At 47.2% G+C, this 21,152-nt stretch overlaps 1 protein-coding gene and 1 non-coding gene across 3 annotated transcripts; both read left to right on the forward strand.

The window, feature by feature from the left end:
• Positions 1–7,175: 7,175 nt before the first annotated feature.
• Positions 7,176–15,673, forward strand: EIF5 (eukaryotic translation initiation factor 5). Of its 2 annotated transcripts, none has more exons than XM_076070536.1 (12): positions 7,176–7,264; positions 7,549–7,697; positions 9,543–9,933; positions 10,706–10,787; positions 10,916–11,088; positions 11,541–11,652; positions 12,085–12,224; positions 13,445–13,606; positions 13,798–13,959; positions 14,115–14,279; positions 14,467–14,607; positions 15,022–15,673. In XM_076070536.1, exons 3-12 carry the CDS (start codon positions 9,862–9,864, stop codon positions 15,118–15,120), a joined length of 1,308 nt encoding a protein of 435 aa, XP_075926651.1. In that variant the 5' UTR covers positions 7,176–7,264; positions 7,549–7,697; positions 9,543–9,861; the 3' UTR covers positions 15,121–15,673. The 2 variants fall into 2 exon arrangements, with proteins under 2 accessions (XP_075926651.1, XP_075926652.1); XM_076070537.1 differs by lacking the exon at positions 7,176–7,264 and adding an exon at positions 7,333–7,354.
• On the forward strand, positions 14,679–14,807 carry LOC116947397 (small nucleolar RNA SNORA71). Its single transcript, XR_004403673.1, has one exon. It is a non-coding gene; the product is annotated as a small nucleolar RNA SNORA71 (small nucleolar RNA).
• Positions 15,674–21,152: the final 5,479 nt, after the last annotated feature.

Genomic DNA, 21,152 nt, shown 5'->3' on the forward strand with positions numbered 1-21,152 from the left:
TTATGTGCCACCTACTCTAGACTACCATCAAGCAGGAAACTGTTCAGTGAGAAATTAAGCCTCAGGTGTTGGTGTCTGGAAGCGAAAGAAGGTTTTTCCCTTGAGTTAAATCTAAATTTTCGCATTGTGGAGCTCGTAGAGTCAGTCGGGGCATTCCACCAGCCTCACGCATTAATTTTGCTGTTCCATACGGCCAGTTGAAAGATACTTTCCCCATTTCGTTTCAATTAATACGTTCACTTCTGACAGGAAACCCTCAGGGAAACCTGACTCCTCTTGCAACTTACAGTTCCAGGCGCTGCCAGAACCTCGCTTCAGAACATTTTAACTTATTAAATGTGGAGACATATTTGCCTCATTTTCATAAAATGGGCAACGACTCAAATTAATGACGTTTTGATAGCTTGAACTTTGCGCTTCTGCATATTTCTATTTGCCTTGACACACAAGGGCTCATTGGCTGCATAGCCCGTAATAACGCGGGGTAATTTTGTGTAAATCAAGACGCAGAGCATGCGGTTTGGCGATGTCTGCAGAAATGCAGTCGTTTGCATGCCTTTGCACTTCCCTCCTGATTTATGCGGTTGCCCTTCAGTCACTTTTTTTAGTCTGGTATCTAGATCTACAGCAACACACATACATTATTTACATGTTTTTATACGTATCTGCATCGAGCGTTGCTTCGAATGTCGGGCACTTGAGTGCATTTGTCAATAGGCAATTAATGTTAGCTGAGCTGATTTATTTAGTTGATTTAAGACGTACAGTATATGAAACTAAATGTAAACTGACAGGTTTACGCAATATGTTTATTAAGTGGTAGAGAGTAAAGTGTTATGTGTACAAGCTAGCTGTCAGTGATGTGTTGATGCGTTTTCTTAAGCAATGAACAGGTAACGAAAGTGCGATCGTTAGGCGGTAGCCGGGGGGTTTAGTTGCTTTAAACTATCGAGGGCCAGGCATGATGCCGCTCGGAGTCCCTGCCGCACACACCTGCATGATCCGTGCTGCCTGATTGATCGCGTTAGCCAGACATGCCTCTGAATTTGGCTAAAATAAGCTCGTATCGAAACGCTCCTAAAACATTTTGTCTCGAGTCTCTCAGGCACTCTCATGCCTCTTGAGGACAGCTCTAGAGCAATTGCACAAAATTAAAATGATTTGGCAGTACACCAATTGTATAATTAAACAGTTAAAACCCGAATGTTTATTTTTAGGAGCAGCATAAAGTGTCAACACACCATATTTATTGAAACGTGCACGGTTTACACGTTGCGTTGGATAGCCTGTACAATGTAGGATTGTTCACGCCTCTTGCTCTGGCCAGATCGGAACAAATTGTCCCCTCCTGCCTTGCCCCTTGCCTTCATCGCCAGCTATTATCAATCCACTGCTGGATGAAAGTCTCCCCAAGATCAAGCATGTTAACTGTGACTAACCTAATGCGTTACATGTATACTTGTATATTAACATAATATATATTCATACAAATACATTAACCCCTCTGGGTCCTTCTCACGTGGAGGCACACGTTGATGATGTCACCTTCCCCTATTTAAGACCGAAAAACAGGAAGAAATCTTCACACTTCTGGCAAAATGCCTGAGGGTGCTGGTTGTAATCACCAACAGAACATCCTCAATTGTTAACGTTGTGGGCTTGCTCTCCGTTTTGTTCACGTCACAAACCTTATAAATTGGCTGTGCCAGGTGGAGGTGAATGAAATTTTACTCTTGGCCGGTTTGTGGTCACAGTGCCTGAGATCAGCCTCGGGCCATGAGGTGCCCCCATTGCCCAGGCAGATCACTCTACGCTGATAATTTTTTTGGGGAAGGTGATTGGGACCATAAAATTGCTGGGTTTATTTTTTCATCCAGTAGTGGATTGACCATGGCCGGTGATGCTTTTTCTTGAAAAGGTAGTTTTTTGATTGAAAATTAGGTTCTTGAAAATACAATGGCTAGACAACCTGTAATGATTGTCACTCAAGACTGACATATTTTTCAAGATTCTACATTTAGGGTGCAGTGAGTAAGAAGAGTTATATTCACTCGTGGAGTAATTTATTCAGATTTGAAACTCCAGTGAGTGCCAGTCACATGTAGGTGGACCACTATGGTGTAAACAGTGTGTGTGCATAATTATATGTATATATTTCAGTGGAACAAATCACCAAGGGACTTGTCATGATCACAATCCAGGAATCAAACGCCACATTCATCATTAACACTGCCTGAGAAAATTATAGAATAACGTTGCAGACAATGGCCCTACATCAGTGCAGCTGACATGGTGAGTAAATATCCAAATGGCCTGTTCAAATACCGTTTAGACATTTTAACTGTGCATACCAGTACAAGATGCAGCGTCTCATGTGCATAGGCAAGTAATGTTCATCGCGAATTATCAAGGTGTGCATGCAGTGAAATTGAAATGGCACCAACTTAATATGGAATGGTCCCAGAAAAACCCCTGTTCATAAGCGTCAGGATACCATCGTGGTTTAAGCACACTGGACTGAGAATCCGAGATGTTGCCGGTTAAATCTCCCAGCACAGCTGTTGAACTATTGGGTAAAGTTTCTTAAACCCCCACATCCTCTGTCCATCCAGAAGTATAGGTACATCACGGTCGGTCCACAGGAGGCCCTGTTTATTCGGGTAAAGTTTGGGTACTCTCACTTCTAAGATATCTGGCCAGCATGGAAAAGTAGGCCAAATACCCTCCAAATGACTTTCGACTAGGGCTCCATTCTCACACCACTGCTGGCCAAAAGGCCAGCAGTGGTGTGAGAAAGCATTTGCAGGTCCTGCCCCTTTACCTTTTACCAGAAGCGTATGTATCTGAGAGGCGCACCGATTATACTCCTCATGAGGCTGATTATATAGTTTGATTAATTTGACTCATTCCAAGTCCAGGTGTTCATTATAAAACGTGTTAAGAATAATTGTGTCGGGATTATAATGGGGTGCGGTGTCCCAAATTTAGGACTGCGGAGGCACGTTAACAAACACTTGAAGTGTAATTTGGCCTTGCTGGCCTTAAACAAAAAAAATCGTTGTTTTTGATCCAGACAAAATGCCTGGTAAATATAATTTTACAAAGGAGTTAAACTCCTTGAACTGGACGGCATTGGTGGCAACAGTGTTTCACAATCCCAGAACTGTGGCTTTTGTTGCAACCACCACCATTTGGCTGAGGGGATTTGTCTGTTGCCGATTGCGAATTATTTACCTTCTATGTTAAGTGCAACGTGTATGTAAGTTGGGCCACAGTTATACACACACAGAGCATAGTACATAGTATTGTGTACCCTGGTTTGCATTAGGCAGGGTGTTTATATTTAGTTTGGTCGTGTGAAATGTTGGAATATAAAATAAATACATTTTAAACATTCCCTTGCGCGGCTTGTATTTCTTTGTACAATGGTTCTGTTCACTGTAGTTTAAAGCGACTGCCTTCAACCAACCCCTAAGACGAACACTACTTTCATCCATGAGTGAATTGATCATCATCGTCATCAACCATTATAGACACTGTTGGAGCCACTCTAGTCCGCTGCTTTGGTTCACAATTATCGCACCCTCCTGGCAGGCTTGCCCATCATTGAGCCAGCTCTTGAGTCACCTTTGTCCTGCACAGGAACAGCTGCCCATGGGGCAGGGTTTCCCAAACTCCTTGCGACCCACCACGCGTTTAACCAATTTACTCCACTTTCAAATGCAAATTAACTCGTTCCACGCTGCACCCGCCCGATGATTGTTAATCGCGTGCCACGTGATGCGCCATGCAATTTACGCCGGCTTCGTCACGTGTAACGCGTGCGCACGCACACAAGGAGATCTCAATCTTAAATTTAATTGGCTCAACGCACCGCGTTAATTACCGCGCGGTACAAGTTATATTATGATTCATGCCGACCACAGTGGTAAAGAAAGCATCAATAATGAGCCAGTGCCCGTCAAGCGATCTCGGAGGAAAATACGCATTAAGTCGAGAATGAGTCTTCTCTTGCCGGGGACAGGCATGGGAAATTGCCGAATTTCCCAATTAACAATGGGATCCAAAATGTTCCGGAAGATGGGTTCGCCATTGTTTCGTGTGGCTGATGTTGTTGCAGAGGAACAACTACAATTTTACATTAAGGTGGTCAAGCCAGGCAACATCGTCCAGGATCAGCGGAGTTGTATCGCCGTGATGTCTCCTTCGTATTTGTTGATTGGGCATTGCGTAGTTATAGGTTGTGTACGGTCTCTTCTGGGTGACCACAGTCGCGCACTGGAGTGCTTTTAAGTTTACTTTTGTGCATCAGGTATCCACATCTACCATGAGCTTCGTGAAGCTATCAAATCAAGTGATCTTCTGCGTTGGGTCTTTCACGAAGTGTTTGCGAGTTATTTTGAACTCCATTCAGTTTGTCGAGAGAAGTTATTGAGGTCCTCATAGTTGTCAACCCATACGGTTTAACCGTATTATTGTACAGGGATATTGAGTTTTCAGGTCCATACGGCGTATAGCCGTTTCAATACGAGCAACAACAACAAAATGTTTGTCATAATAAAGGTGTTTAGGTTAGATCGCGTAAGTATAAATGTGTCGTAACCCTCCACGACCCAACACAGCCATATAGTAAGGTTTCATTTTGATTTAAAGCTTTCGTGACTGCAGGGATTCATATTCTTGGTTCTTTCGGTAAAGTCACGTTTCCTTTCTACGTGACTTTACCGAAAGAACCAAGAATATATAGTAAGGTTTGTCACGTAAACAACGCGCCAATTAAATACTTCAGCCCACCGGTGTGCTGGAGTGGAAATCCACACAACATTTACAATTTGAATGTTACGTTTTGCTGGTAATTACATCAACCAGAATCGGGGTATTTGCCAGAATAGTGAAGCAATCCACCTGCTTCCGGTCTTAAATAGAGCAAGATTAGGCCATCATTGAACCAATCAGATGCAGAGATCAGAGGCGGAGGAGGGAGGGTATTGTAATTATATTATATATTAGTAATTAGATAATTAGCATGTGTTTCCTCTATAAGAAATGCAGTTGTAAGATGTATTAATAATACGCTTCCAGGCCGCACTCAGCCTGAAGCTGTCAGAGCGGTTAAAACTATTTGTATGTCTTTCAATTTCAATGGATTGTCGAATTAGTCTCGACCAGTAATAGTTAGTTTTACACAACACTTCAACGTTAGCAAAATAAATTGAGTGTCATTGGCAAGCATGTTCTGTAACTGCCGACAGTTGTGTTTGAGAGGATGGAGCCGTCCATAAATGACGTCACGCGATTTTGGACAATTTTTTACCCCCCCCCCCTCGTCACAAAAAAGTCAGACCCCCCTCAAATATGACGTCACAAAGCTCTGCCCCCCCCCCCCCCAAATTAAACATGCTTCAAATCGCTTTAAACTACTGTCATTGTAGTGCGTATTTAATGTGGCGCTGCACTCTGATGTTGTAGAAGTGTTATAATAATTAGTGTTGTTATAACAATTCTATATTTATTTAAAGTTGCGCATTTTGATGTGACGTCACATTTCTCAAACCCCCCCCCCTCGTCACACATCGTCACAAATTTCTGAGTCTGACCCCCCCTAGGTGCGTGACGTCATTTATGGACGGCCCCTATTTTATATTTCTTTGGTGTTCGTTTAGCTTTACGCTGTCATGTCCCGTCGGTCCAATATCGCATCTGCAACATCAGCAATTAATCAGATACACACCTTCTGTTGATAACTTAGGAAATTCATCTTTAGTACAAGATACTAGTTTTTTTGTTTTGTGTACCATGCCAAATTTTACTCAGATTTGTTTTTTTCCAAAACTTTAGCTAATTTATTAATTACTTCTGCAATATATGGCATTTTAATTGTTTTAATAACCTGATCGCTTTCAGCAGTATTGCTGTTCGATCTTCGGTCGATCTTGCTTTGACATTCAATGCTGTTAATTTGAGCATTATTGTTGCCATTTAATCGTAGCGCTTCTTTAACATTTGATATTTCTCGCTTGTGATGGGACTTTGTAGGATGAACGTTGAGCTATAAAAGGGCCCAGGGTACCCAATAAGCTCTGAATTGGTCTGTAATACGGTAGGCACTGAAAAGGGGTTGAGAGGTATGGGTCCTGATGAAGAGTCCCTCAAACAACGTTATCTGGCTGTTGCCTGATGATACCGGTTGTAATTACTGGCGAAACGTCGTACTCAGATTGTAAATGTTGTGGCTTTGCTCGTAACGAATTGGCACGTTCTGTTTACGTGACAAACCTTACTAATTGGCTGTCGGGTGGTGGCGGGTTTAACGACATTTATATTTACACGATCTAACTTAAAAAAACCTCATGTATATGATATTGGTCGCGAAAGCCAACCCACGTGTTAAACACTTTGAAGCGTTGACGTCACCATACATGCTGAAGTGACAACGGGAAGACGTCATCAGGCTGAACGCTGACCCCACCCCCACTCGCGCAACGCGGGCGCGGAGGTGATGTCACCGTGTACATCCGCGCGATGACGTCACCAGCCGGATTCGTGGCGGGTGACGTCCACCCATCGCCGAGCTTAGTTTATTTATTGGTTATTTATTTGTTTGGTATAGCCCTGTGAGCCATTTGGCTCTTGAATCGGGTGCAACCACAACAAACAAAAAAAACACGAACAAGGAAACATCTTAAAGTGACTATGTGACTGTGTAAACAGAAAATCCATGAAAAAAACAGCAAAATATTCCTGAATTGCGCGGGCAGTGCTCTTGGTCAGATCACTCCCCACGAATCGCACGAGCAACATCAACTGTCCATGAAGATAGAGTCACCTGGTTATGCTCCGGATTACAATACGCACTTAACCATGCATTCTAAAGTTAAACGTTTGGGGTGCGTTTTATTATGCGGTACATGTGTGTACGTGTGTAAAACCAAGGTGGTTTAACTTCATTGACACCCGCGCCGTACAAGTTTGGTGGTGCGTCTTATACTCCGGTGCGTCGTCTTCTAACCAAGTAAAAGGGGCGGGGCGGAGCCAAAATAGGGAGAAGCGGGTAGGCGTGGTCTCGATGGGGAGGGGGGCGGGGCGGAGTTTGCGCGGGAAACTTCTGGAAGAGAGCGCGCGCCCCTCGTTCGCTTTCTCCCGCACATCCCCCCCCTCCAACCGCCCCGCCCTGCACGTCACGTCCGGCCCCGCGGTGACATCGCGCGGTGCCATATCCGGGGCTCGCGCGCGCTCCCGCGCTCAGTCCCCGCCCCGCGCCGAGGTGAGAGCCGCAGCTCTGCCTCCATCCCCTCAGCATACGCGCTTTTTTATTATTATATCTCGCTAATGCACTTATATATAGACATTTCAGGTAAATTCGATATATCTGAAAGTAATTTTTATATAAGATTTTTGGTTTTGAATATTTTTTTTTTATTATCAGTTTGTGTTAATCTTTCAAGCAGCCTGTTATGGCGCCTGCTCGGTATTCGACCAAGCACGCCCGTTAATTATATTTAATTGAATTAAGTTCCCAAGGTAATTGGTGGTTGTTTAATGCCGCAGGTCTGAGTCCCCCCTCTCTCTGCTCCACGGAGCCGCGCGTCGGGACCTCGGCAGCCGCAGCCGCCTCCTCCTCCGCCGCCTCCTCCTCTGCCTCCGTCTCCTCGCTCTCGCGCGACCCGGCGGTTTTATGTCTTTATTTTGCGAACACGGTACGTCCTCGGTTTACAAATAAAACTCGCTCGCGTTTTTCGTGGCGAATAATTCCTTCGCAGTCGTTTAACGCCTTGGATCGGCGCTGCTGTTTGTTGACGCGATCCCCTTAGCGCGGGAGCACACACACACCCCGCCGGCTGCTTTCGATGTATTTCGTGAGCGCGCGCCCGCGCTGTCGACGTTCACGGTTTGTTTTAAACAAAAGCCGTGCGCTTGTTTCGCTTGAGATGCGACCGGTGGTTAAAGAGGTGGGTGGTTGACGGCGACGACGATTACCGTAGCGGCGGATAACCTCGTCTCGTCGTCGACGCGACCCAACATGGCCGGAGGCCTCCCGCACAAGATGGCGGCGGCGGTGGTCGTGTCCGCGCTGCATGACGCAGGCGGACGTGAGCGGCCGCCTGCCCTTGTTTCTGTTTAGGCCGAGTCGACCTAAGTGTGGGATGGGCGGGGGTGGTGGTTGTGGGTAGGGGGTCGAGAGAAAGGTGGTTTGTTTAATGCGTAACGTGTGGCCGCGGATGGGGGGGGGATCGAACGACGCCGCGGTTCGTAGCGAGGTGTGCGTCGGTGGGCTTCCGTTCCTCATCGCCTCCCACCGTCACCACTCGTGTGACCTCCCCCCCCCCCCCCAATCGCGTGTAACCGAGATATTCTGTTGCGAACGAATCCTTGGCGTTTGCACGCGTATACTCCTGAAACAAAAGACAATTGTGTTCGCCCACGTGGTGTATGTAAAACGTGCACACGGACTCGGCCACGTGTGCGCGCAACAAACGTGGAATCCAGTCTTCGGCCTTGGGTGAGCGCACGCCCCTTGTCCATTATACCGACGCGAACTCGTGCCACGTGTATGACTCGCCTAACCCTCAAGTTCGCTCGCCCATTTTTCGCGCCTCCCTTCCACCTATTCCGTTAACTGGATGCGTAACACCTCGTAGTTTTTGTCTCAATCCGTGTTATTTTAAATGTGGTTTCATTTAATTCGTTAGTATTTTATCCGCCCCAGGCCTATAACGTGGTCATTGACCTCCCTGCTGTATATAGCCGTGTTGATGGGCAGGGGGTGGCTTTTACCAACCTGTACTTTTGAATACTTGTCGATCATGTTTAATCCCAGCACAGGCGAGAAAGGACTCCCACCTTTTAGACGGCCCCAAATGTCTACACGTGGGTCTAGATACTCCCAAGGGCAAAGTCTTTGAGGGCCCTTCGTTCCGATCCACCCCGACCCACGTGGTATCCTCCGCAGTGTACTGTACATGTGCCTAGCACGGTCTGCCCGGTTTCGATGTATAGTGCCTTTGTCCTTAAGTCTTAAGCGTTGCAACGTGTGGTTTGATCTGTTGCCTGTACTTGAATGGGTTTTATCAGTGCATGCGCCTATATAAGTATAAACTGGTAATACCTATTTGCACGAAAGTGAACGACTTGAGTATGGGTCGATTAAATCGCGCATCGTTTACAGGTATTTGTGCAATGAAGTTAACCACCCATCTAACGTGGGAGTCGAGGATTTGCTTCAATTTGACTACGTTTAGCTCTGCTTATGCCGCCGTATTTTGTGCGTCACCTGCATGCAATTAGCATATATCACACATGGCAAGTAATTGATGCATACTTGAGTGAAAAGGGTCGGTTTTTTAATGCGTCAATGGATGAGTCAACGCGCCGCCTCCTAATGAATTGATGGGCGCGTATAGGGAGGAGGGGGATACGGCCATTTCAGCAGCGGCGGACTGCATCCGCAATGACGCGGCTCGCGCATAATAACGTCGGGTCGCGTCGGACCCCGTCTCCTCCCCCCCTCTCACCACCCGTCCTCTCTCCCCCTCCAAACACAGAGCTGTTTGGCAGCCATTGCAACCGAAGTGGAGCGAGAGGCGACGCATTTGGGCAGAGCCACCGCGGCGCGGAAGAGATTTTCATGTCCGAGCCGAGGCTCCGCGTCAGCTGTGTGTGTGGAGCGAGCGCCGAGACGCAGCGCCAGCAGCAGAGTAAGAAGAGTGAGCCGCGCAGCCGGAGAGGAGGAGCCGCCGCCGAGCCGCTCAGCCCGCCCCCCCACGCCCGCCAGCGCCGCCGCCACTACTACCGCCACTGCCACAGCAATAGCCACAGCAGCAACAGCCACAGCCCGCCGTTGGCCGCGCGCCCCCACTCGCCATGGCGCTCAACGTTAATCGCAGCGTGTCCGACCAATTCTACCGCTACAAGATGCCACGACTTATAGCGAAGGTCGGTTTGGGGTGGGCTGGGTGTGGGTATAGACACGCTGGTGTGATGGGTGAAGTGAGACTCGAAGGCGAGACCCACCAGCATCGGTATCGGAATATTTATACTGGAGGAATCCGATGGGCTTAAAGCTCTTACAGATGTCCAGCATGTTACTGGAATGTAGAAGCGAGCGATATATTTGACCAATTGATATATGGATTTATGTTAATTGCAGCAGTACCAACATGATGATTTGGAGTTTATTAAAATTAGCTTTTTCAAACAACCCATGAATGTAATTGCCCAATGTCAGGCTAGCAATTCCAGCAGTGCCAGTTTGCTATCCTTGGCCCAGCACAAATCAACAACTAAAGATGAATCGAATACGGCTTTGACTGTCCACATAGAAACCCTTTTGGATATAACCTTCACCTGAAGTTGAGGAGAGAGCTAAACTTAGTGTTTGTTCAGTTGGCAGTTCTATATCTAGCAATTATACACAGGTGTGTATATATTATAATGTACCATGTGAATGTCAACCCAATTCACACTTTTGCACAAGTTCTGCTAAACAAAGCAACTAGTCAATGGTTCTGTTTGAGACCAGTCACTGGCTGCGTGTTGACTGGTAGTCTAATTTAGCCTATACCCTTCGTGCTCGAGTTTGCACACAATGTTGAATTCTTTGATATTACCTCTTATGGTTAAATGTGTAATTGGTACTCGTTTGCTAAGATGGTGGATTCCAATTGCGCATGTCTGCTGGACTTAGGTTTCACTGTTCTATCTCCAGGTCGAAGGAAAAGGAAATGGCATCAAGACAGTGGTTGTGAACATGGTTGATGTTGCCAAGGCTTTGAATCGGCCTCCAACATGTAAGTGGATCTGTGTAACCGCACGTGCATCTTGCACGCAGACATTTTCTTCCAACCGGAGTGGATCCGTTGTCCACCTGACAATAACTGTTCACCACTCCCACCCCTTCCCCATGTACGTGTCGCAGATCCAACCAAGTACTTCGGCTGCGAGCTGGGGGCACAGACCCAGTTTGACGCTAAGAACGAGCGCTACATAGTGAATGGCTCGCACGAGTCGAACCGCCTGCAGGACATGCTCGACGGATTCATCAAGAAGTTCGTCCTTTGCCCAGAGTGTGAGAACCCTGAGACTGACTTGGTGAGTGGTTGTTGGGGGAGGATTTGGAGGGGAATGTACGGGGCGGGGGGGATGGCTGAGGAGGTTTGGGGATGTTCGTCACTTTACGGAGTGGAAAATAACGTTGACAATCTGACGGCAATCTTGAGTTGACACATGATCACGAAGAACAGATTAGATTGACCAATATCATTACAAAATGAGAGCAAGAACTGGCAAACGGCTTTTAGGCTGCCTTGCTCAGACAGGCAAGTTGCTGCATGTTGTGCAACGAGAGCAATCGTGGAATTATTGTGGGAAGTGGTGGTGTGCGATTAGCTATTTACTCCAGCATTTTGGGTGGTGAAGGTGGCCAGTATAGTACGAACCACACCAGCCCCCCTTTGTTTGCTGTTCGAGCCTTTATATGTGCTTCCTCGCAACACTTGCCACAATTGCGTGTTCTTAAAGGAATATTTTGTTTTGTGCAACAGCATGTGAACCACAAGAAGCAAACCATCAGTCAATCCTGCAAGGCATGTGGCTATCGTGGCATGCTGGACACAAAACATAAGCTCTGCACCTTCATCCTCAAGAACCCGCCTGGTAAACTGGAACTGGATGTAGATTTTTGCATGGTCCATGCAGACACAACATGCTCTGGTTAACAAATGCTTCACATGAGGCTGCTGCATTGTTTACTGGCACTTAGATTGTAGAGCTATGTTGGTAATTTAATGTGGTCGTGTAAAAATTGGCTTCACACTACTATAGGGAATGCAGTATAGTCTTGTTGATGCAGTAACATTCAGGTTTACAATCCCAAATTATATTGAATTCATAATCGGTCAAAATACAAGTGTCTTGGTTGTATAAAAGAGGGGGAGGAGTGGTTCTGGACAAAGCAATCCGCAGTGCAAGCTGAAAATAAGTTGTAGACGGCAGTGAATTATAGTTGGTATAGAGGCAAGTCTGACCTTGAACGGAGGGATGGATTTCAGAAGTTTGACTTTGTGTAACGGTTTGTTGTGTGAACAGAGATGAGCGAGAGCACGGCCAAGAAGGACAAGAAGGAAAGCAAGAAAGGAAAAGGCGAGAAGAATGGCTCGGTCTCGAGCGCTGCGGCGGAGAACGCAAACCAGCGTGCCAACGGAGAGGACATCGATGTCCCTGAGGTGGTGAGTAGCGCCGTCAAGTTGGGCACTGGGGAGGGGGGGGGGGTGGCGTTTTGTGGATCACTGGCGTAAATTTCGATCTTTGCGACTTGCAGACGAAAAAGCCTCTTGCAAGTAATATCTATAGTGAAGTGAAATGCACATGGTAGCATGATTTGCATTTCAAAGATTCAGTATGGAAATCATTTACAGTGAATTCAGTATTTTGGATTCTGTTTAAATGGAACGTTAGAAAATATCCCCCCAAGTCATGTTTAAAACATTTCATTTCTGTGACCTGAGGCAGGAAAGGGGGACCCAGATTAGTTTTATTTTTTTCTATCTACGTGACTTTTCCGAAAGAACCAAAGAATACAGATTAGTTGTGTTTGTGGTGGAACCATTGTTTTTTAAAGCCCCTGAGATGAAAACCGCTTGGCCAGCGCAATACCAGTCATGTAATGGTGCATACAATGGTAAAAACTACGCATCGTCAGGTCTAATTATGACCTAGCATTGTTGCCCCTCTCGATCAAACGTGAGCGAGCGCTCACAAAGAGATGGCTGATGACTCGCAAGCCAAAGGTTGGCTATTGTATGGATGTTTGTAATGAGGTGGGTCGTGTGTAAAGTGTTTGTACACGGAGGGTTGCGTGGTCAAACCAGGTCTTGCGAGGCATGGCGAGTGTGGGTTATTGGCACATGCTTGTTGTGTAGTGAGATGTGTAAGGTGTTTACGAGGGCTTCTTTAGAAAGGGCTGGTTTTCGGATGTATAGAGCGCGCTTGCTAGGTGGCAGGGGTGAGGTATTGGATCCTTGACTTGGACAGTGATGGTGGTGTCTTGTGCCATTGCCGCACACATCGAATAAAAAGCAAGGAACAAGTCCTTACTAACTATCATTTTTAATTGCTTGAAGGGGTTGCCCCCCCTACTTGAAAATTCTGGCTCCGCCATTGTCTTAACATGTTCTCATTTGGCAACATGTAATAAATGGGTCCTAGAAGGCTTGCTGGGCAAGGTGAAATGTAGGTGCCTTTTTACGAGGGCTGTGATCGGGGTGCATATTGTGTAGGTAGGATGGAGATTTGAGCGGAGATGGGGGTTGTATTATTAGGTCTCATTTGGGGCTGGAATGTATGCGGCTATAGCTAGGCTTGTTTATCAGGGCAGGGTGTGGGCGAGTCGTGAGCGCTGGTTAGGCGAGGTGAAAACAGGATTCTTAACGAGGCCTCATCCATTCAGGCTGGCACAGTCGATGACGACGACTGGTGCGATGACACGTCTGAGGAGGCGCAACGGCGCCGCATGGACGAGATGAGTGAGCACGCCAAGATTCTTACCATGACCGATGACCTGGAGAAGCCCCTGGAGGAGAGGGTCAACATTTTTTATGACTTTGTCAAGGTACCAGACATTGGCACGGGTGCCCTCTTCCACATTGCACTAACTGGATTCTTGCAACCTTCGATGAATGATGAGTTTTGTAATGGGAGATGGAGACTTAATTTCTAACTAATCCTGCTTGTTGGCGATAGAAAATCTTTCTTTGAATTCACGATTCCACTTGCTCGGTGGTGATGTTGTGGTATGTGCAGCACAAGCGCGATGAGGGCGTCCTAGAGGGTGCAGACAAGGAGCTGGTGGCCGAGGCAGAGCGGCTGGAGGTGCGCAACATGGCGCCACTCATTCTGTCAGAGCTGCTGCTCGATGAAAACATCCGCGATCAGCTCAAGAAGTACAAGCGCCACTTCCTGCGTGTACGTCCGCTGCACGTGGGAGCAAGGCATCGTTGCTTGGCCAGGCCAGCGCACCCAGCACACCCGACACTTGCAGGCCTTTGCACACATCATCTGTGCCCTCAAATGTTGTAGTTTATCTTTTTTGGGTTGATCACGTGGCTTTGTCTTTGCAGTTTTGCCACCGCAACCTGAAGGCCCAGAAGTACCTTCTGGGCGGGTTTGAGTGCGTGGTGCGCGTCCACCGGGACCAGCTGTTGCCCAAGGTGGCGCACGTTCTCAAGGACATGTACGACTCGGACCTGTTGGAGGAGGAGGCCATCCTTGGCTGGCACGATAAGGTAAGGGTGGCACCGACTTTTGAATGACAGCTGTTGGAAAGGGCCCCAGATTCTGTTACGTTAGACCTGGTCTTCCTTGTCAACTTTGGGTGTACAGTGCGCCGACTTTATACGTTTGGATATTCCCCATTGTCAAACTATGGTGTCTGAGCGTCATGCTTAACGAGGTGCATGCACATTCGTGCAGGTTTCAAAGAAGTACGTGTCGAAAGAGCTGGCCAAGGACATCCGTACCAAGGCGGCCCCCTTTGTCAACTGGCTCAAAGAGGCTGAGGAGGAGTCTGAGGATGGCGAGGATGATGAAGACGACGATGACAAGGATGTGGAGGTTCGAGCAGCGCGTGCGCGTATAAATGGGTGTGGGGCTAATCCAACGACGTGTGTTAAGGGCCACACGAACCCTGCTTTCGAAAGTGGCTAAGTGTTTTTCCATCGCTTGGCCATTACTACGGCAGGGAGAGAAACAGGAGGATTTACCGTGTTTGTGGGACGTGATTCATTCTCACCAAACCTCGTGGCCTTCTTACAACTGTATTCAACATAATGTTCTGTGCGATTGACTAAACCACTTGTGTGCTCTTGGTTCTTTCGGTAAAGTCACGTAGAATGAGAATAAAATAATAAATTGATAAAATAAAATAACACAATAATATTCTCACGACGTTTAGGCCACAACACAAGCGGCCTTCACTTGTATACTGCATAGCATTGACTAGAGCTTAATGGCTCCATATTTTCTCAGGTGGTGTACGACGAGAAGACCACCCACCTGAAGGTGGAAACCATCAAGAAGCCAGTGCAGGCGGAGGAGGAGGCAGATGTAGACATAGACGCTATCTGATACTCGCAGCGTGCGCAACCAGAACGGATCCCACACAGCGCAGTGGCAAAAGGCGCCACTGCGTGCGTGGTGCCCGCCAGCACGAGTCACGCCCACCCCACTTGCCTCTGCCCTCGCTGGTGCTGTTGTAGTCTAGAGCGCAGGCTCACAAGCTGCTGCGTACATTGCTTCCGCATGATGCCCGTACGGCATGACCCCCTGCTGCCTTGCAACGTGCGCGGCTATCTCGTGCCACCACACTCCGGATTCTGCATTCTCTCGTGCTACCAGGCCCCTTAACTCGCCCCCTTCCCTTCTCTCTCGCCTCTGCATCCATGGCTTACAACTGGTGGCATGGCTATTATTAGTTGAGTACTTGTGTGTTTTTTGATAATCGTAAACGGTGTTGCTGATTGTAGTTAATGTACTTCTAGGTCGGTGATGGTATAAAAGAAGAAAGTGCTTTTTTCTTTTATGAATGCTTCACAAATAAAATTTTGCCTGTTTGCGTTACTGAGTAAACTGAGCTGCTTGGCAATCTCTTCTGTCTGAATAAAAAATTGTGCTAATGAAATATAGTCTGTTCATTGAACAGTGTTCTGTCTGAGCTGCTATGCGTTTTCTGCACTGGTATTGTGCCACGTCAAAATTTTTGCCCCTATGAATTATGATACTTTGAGGTTTGAAAATGGACAACGATTTTGATATTCGCCATGGTCCACGCTCAAGTTGCAGTCAATTCACAGTATAAAGAATCCTTGGTCAATCCCCTGCTGGGTGAGGCCAACCTCGGGGGGGGGGGGGGGGGGGGGATTAAACTGCTGGTGTGGGTGGAAGAATCTTGCAGCTTTAACTCGCTCGAGCAATGGTTGGGAATTGAACGGAAGTTCGATTTCTGCTCTTTTCCAACAGTAAATGTATACACGAGTTAATCGGCAAGGAGAATGGTGGGGTAATGTGGGTACTTGTGATTACCAAACGGGGGTATAACCTGTGTGGGAGAAGACCAAAATTGTCAATTATGCTTTCCATGCCACCGAGTTGTGTACTATCTTGCTCGTTCTTTCGTGGGACCGAACCCACTGTGCTTGGGAAATGTGCACCTGGGCGACTGCAAACGATGCCACTGGGTGGCCTTGGTGGTCGTGGAAGCTGTACCATGTGCTTTGTTAAAATTTGCCCTAAAGACAACATACCTGGGAATAGAACCCTACCAATTCGAAATGTAGCCAAAGCCTCGCCTTGCTTCAAGTCGTGATACTCGAAACGGCACCTTTGTCAAAACCTTGCTAAAATGAGTGTTCACCGTTTGAATATTTCAACTGTGTTAAGTTGGATGGGAAAAGATCAAGGATGGTCCCATTTGCAAGAGTGACGTGGGCCCCCAAAATTACGAGCCAAAATTTAAAGTACAACGAAGCAAATGGAAATCGGGAGCAAAAACATTAAAAGGTCAATCTTTATTTGAAGCTTTCGTGACTAGGAATCCATACTCTGGTCACGGTAGAAATTCACGAACATTTAAATTTTTTATAGCGTAAGTTGGCTCGAGAAGCCTCTACGTTGATCGCAGATAAATTAAGTTGCAGAACCATGGGTGATGTGTGTACTGATGTAAACCGACAAGGACATGCGTGCCTGAGTCGAGTAGCCTGGTGTGCTAACGCTTGAAAAGCCGTGCGGCCCTCAGAGTAGGTAGATTGTGCACGGGCTTTTATGTGCTATTGCCTCGTTGATTTGAGCTCAAGATTATCTGGTACCGTAACCTCAATTTGCATACATCTCGCTCCATGCTAAGGTTTCAGTGGTATTGTGTCATCACCGATTCGGGTAAAGAATCGTTTCAACACCATCTTGGCGTGTCCTAGGCTGTCCGAGACGAGTATTGACGCTTAGTAAAAACGCGTTTCCATGAAGGTTATAGCGCTTTCGTGACATCGCTGGTGACATTTGAACGCGATGTCTAGTGGAGTGACGTATTGGTGGCATTCCTGCAGCGCGCCTGATGGCAATTGTGTTCCTTCACGTGTAACAAAGGCAGGTGCGAGAACTTGTCCTATTTTTGGCTGGCGTCTTTAAATAGCATTCCATGGTTGTAAAGAGACCATGCGCTCATTCACACAGGGAGTTGCAATGGTAACACTTGTACCTCGCAGCAAGAACCGCCTGGGTGTGACACCTGGCACGGGCGCTTTGTGTGTCCAGCGTTTACGTTTTCACCCGGTCTGTATGGGGTTTCCTCCCAGAGAAAATGCCATACAATAATACAATTGGTGTTGGCCAAACGTCCCGTTGCAGGACCCTCTTGAAAAGGTAATCAGACTCCTTGTGACCTTTGGGTAAATATATGCGCCTCGTCCGAGTGACTTGACTTGACACTTAACGAATAAATACAGTCGGCTGTTTATGATTCGTTAGGCCAACTGCTTGCACATTCTATGAATATGCTAACCTTTGGAATAATGTGACTAAATCACAAATACAAGTTAAATGACAATCTATTCTTGGACCTCGGGACAAGCTGTTACGCAGTGGCATGTGCATCATGCAGATGTTGATTCGCGTAAGTATTTACAGTGCCACATTCTCTGGGTAAGGTGCACGCCAGGCTTGTGCCTGGTGTCAATAAAGTTATGCAACTGTGGTCACACAAGTTTATTTTTTACTGAGTGAAGCCCACTGGAATAAGACGCTCGCTTTCACGGGCGACTTGTTCGGCAGACGTCAACGCATTCCACAATTACAAATTTTCAAAAAACAGCCCTGCCCCCAACTGTTGCCTGAGATTATAGGTATTCAATTAGAGATTGCTGTAGGCAGAAGAGAAGACAGTTCTTGAGCCGAGATTTGAGCAGGGACTGGAAGTCGACAGCATGGACGGCTGGGAGTAAGGGAACTGCTGCCTGTTTGCAGGAGCAGGGGGGATAGACGGTACGGCCTCACACCAAGCGGAGATTGACTTAGCGTCTCCCATCCTAGCGGAACTGAATCGTGGGAGTCGGATCGCAGGATCGGAGGAGAATGGGTCAAGGCGAATGACGAATCGGCTGCAGGGAGGCGTAGGGTGCAGCGGTCATTGAACCAAGGGCACCTTGGTTCAATGACCGTATTGTATTTGTGGCAGTGCGCTACGATTACTTTGGCAACACATTAAGCACGAGTTTCCCACCCCCGAAACCAGGGATTAAAATCGCGTCGCCTATCGCACTTTAAGGGTCTCGAGGTTCAAGAGACGCCAAAGGAAGACAACTGAATCTAGATTTGAACGAAGACAACTGACCGTAGCTTGGCGCCAGCGGCATGGGCAGCGGTTAGCGCGCTGCGCTACGAACCATGAACCCGAGCTCACGGTGCAACGCCAATGACGATCATCTGAACCACTCCTGGGCTTCCGCTAGGTCGACTCAGCTTCAAATAAGTACCTGGTACGATGTGTAGGCAATGGCTACTAAGTGCTGGTCACCAACCCGTGGAGGCCTTCATACGTGCCACTTGCTAACAACACTGGTCATACACGCTATCACACTCAGCCATACGCGCTAACACACCCAGCCACACGCGCTAACACACCCAGACACACGCGCTAACACACCCAGCCACACGCTAATACACCCAGCCACACGCGCTAACACACCCAGCCACATACGCGAACACACCCAGTCACACACGAACACACCCAGCCACACGCTATCACACCCTGCCACACACGCTAATAAACCCAGCCACACACGCTAACACACCCAGCACCACACGTTAATACACCCAGCCACAAGCGCTAACACACCCAGCCACACACGCTAACACACCCAGCCACACACGCTAACACACCCAGCCACACACGCTAACACACCCAGCCATACGCTAACACACCCAGCCACACGCTAACACACCCAGAACCACACGCTAATACACCCAGCCACACGCGCTAACACACCCAGCCACACACGCTAACACACCCAGCCACACGCGCTAACACACCTAGCCACACACGTTAACACACCCAGCCATACACGCTAACACACCCAGCCACACACGATAACACACCCAGCTACACACGCTAACAGACCCAGCCACACGCTAACACACCCAGCCACACGCTAACACACTCAGCACCACACGCTAATACACCCAGCCACACATGCTAACACACCCAGCAACACACGATAATACACCGAGCCACACACCGACTGAATGTTACATGTGGAATGATATTCACATACAGTAAACTACACTCACGCACACATTCACTGATGTTCACACACATTGAGACATACAGTGAGGGAAAAAAGTAATTGATCCCCTGCTAATTTTGTACGTTTGCCCACTGACAAAGAAATGATCAATCTATAATTTTAATGGTAGGTTTATTTGAACAGTGAGAGACAGAATAACAACAAAAACATCCAAAAAAACGCATGTCAAAAATGTTATAAATTGATTGGCATTTTAATGAGGAAAATAAGTATTTGACCCCCTCTCAATCAGAAAGATTTCTGGCTCCCAGGTGTCTGAGATTAGGAGCACACTCTTACAGAGAGTGCTCCTAATCTCAGCTTGTTACCTGTAGTAAAGACACCTGTCCACAGAAGCAATCATTCAATCAGATTCCAAACTCTCCACCATGGCCAAGACCAAAGAGCTCTCCAAGGATTTCAGGGACAAGATTATAGACCTACACAAGGCTGGAATGGGCTACAAGACCATTGCCAAGCAGCTTGGTGAGAAGGTGACAACAGTTGGTGTGATTATTCGCAAATGGAAGAAACACAAAAGAAATGTCAATCTCCCTCAGCCTGGGGCTCCATGCAAGATCTCACCTCGTGGAGTTGCAATGATCATGAGAACGGTGATGAATCAGCCCAGAACTACACGGGAGGATCTTGTCAAGGATTTCAAGGCAGCTGGGACCATAGTCACCAAGAAAACAATTGGTAACACACTACGCCGTGAAGAACTGAAATCCTGCAGCGCCCGCAAGGTATCCCTGCTCAAGAAAGCACATATACATGCCCGTCTGAAGTTTGCCAATGAACATCTGAATGATTCAGAGGACAACTGGGTGAAAGTGTTGTGGTCAGATGAGACCAAAATGTAGCTCTTTGGCATCAACTCAACTCGCCGTGTTTGGAGGAGGAATGCTGCCTATGACCCCAAGAACACCATCCTCACCGTCAAACATGGAGGTGGAAACATTATGCTTTGGGGGTGTTTTTCTGCTAAGGGGACAGGAAAACTTCACCGCATCAAAGGGACGATGGACGGGGCCATGTAGCGTCAAATCTTGGGTGAGAACCTCCTTCCCTCAGCCAGGGCATTGAAAATGGGTCGTGGATGGGTATTCCAGCATGACAATGACCCAAAACAAACGGCCAAGGCAACAAAGGAGTGGCTCAAGAAGAAGCACATTAAGGTCCTGGAGTGGCCTAGCCAGTCTCCAGACCTTAATCCCGTAGAAAATCTGTGGAGGGAGCTGAAGGTTCGAGTTGCCAAACGTCAGCCTCGAAACCTTAATGACTTGGAGAAGATCTGCAAAAAGGAGTGGGACAAAATCCCTCCTGAGATGTGTGCAAACCTGGTGGCCAACTACAAGAAACGTCTGACCTCTGTGATTGCCAACAAGGGTTTTGCCACCAAGTACTAAGTCATGTTTTGCAGAGGGGTCAAATACTTATTTCCATCATTAAAATGCAAATCAATTTATAACATTTTTGACATGCGTTTTTCTGGATTTTGTTGTTGTTATTCTGTCTCTCACTGTTCAAATAAACCTACCTATAAAATTATAGGCTGATCATTTCTTTGTCAGTGGGCAAACGTACAAAATCAGCAGGGGATCAAATACTTTTTTCCCTCACGGTACACAATCAAATTCTGATCATTACATACCACACCAGGTGCTCATTTAAGGATGAGTCGACCTAAGAGAAGCAACGGACCGGCTCTGACATGACTCCGCTAATGTTTGCCATGGCACAGAATCAAAGGCAGGAATTAACTTAATTAATTTTACCAGGTAAGGCCCACTGAGTTATATAGCTCTTATTCAGAATCGA

The sequence above is a fragment of the Petromyzon marinus genome, chromosome 29 (genome assembly GCF_048934315.1).
Source record: "Petromyzon marinus isolate PM22_M1 ecotype Great Lakes invasive population chromosome 29, UKy_Petmar_22M1.pri1.0, whole genome shotgun sequence".
In the NCBI taxonomy this organism is placed as follows: domain Eukaryota; kingdom Metazoa; phylum Chordata; class Hyperoartia; order Petromyzontiformes; family Petromyzontidae; genus Petromyzon; species Petromyzon marinus.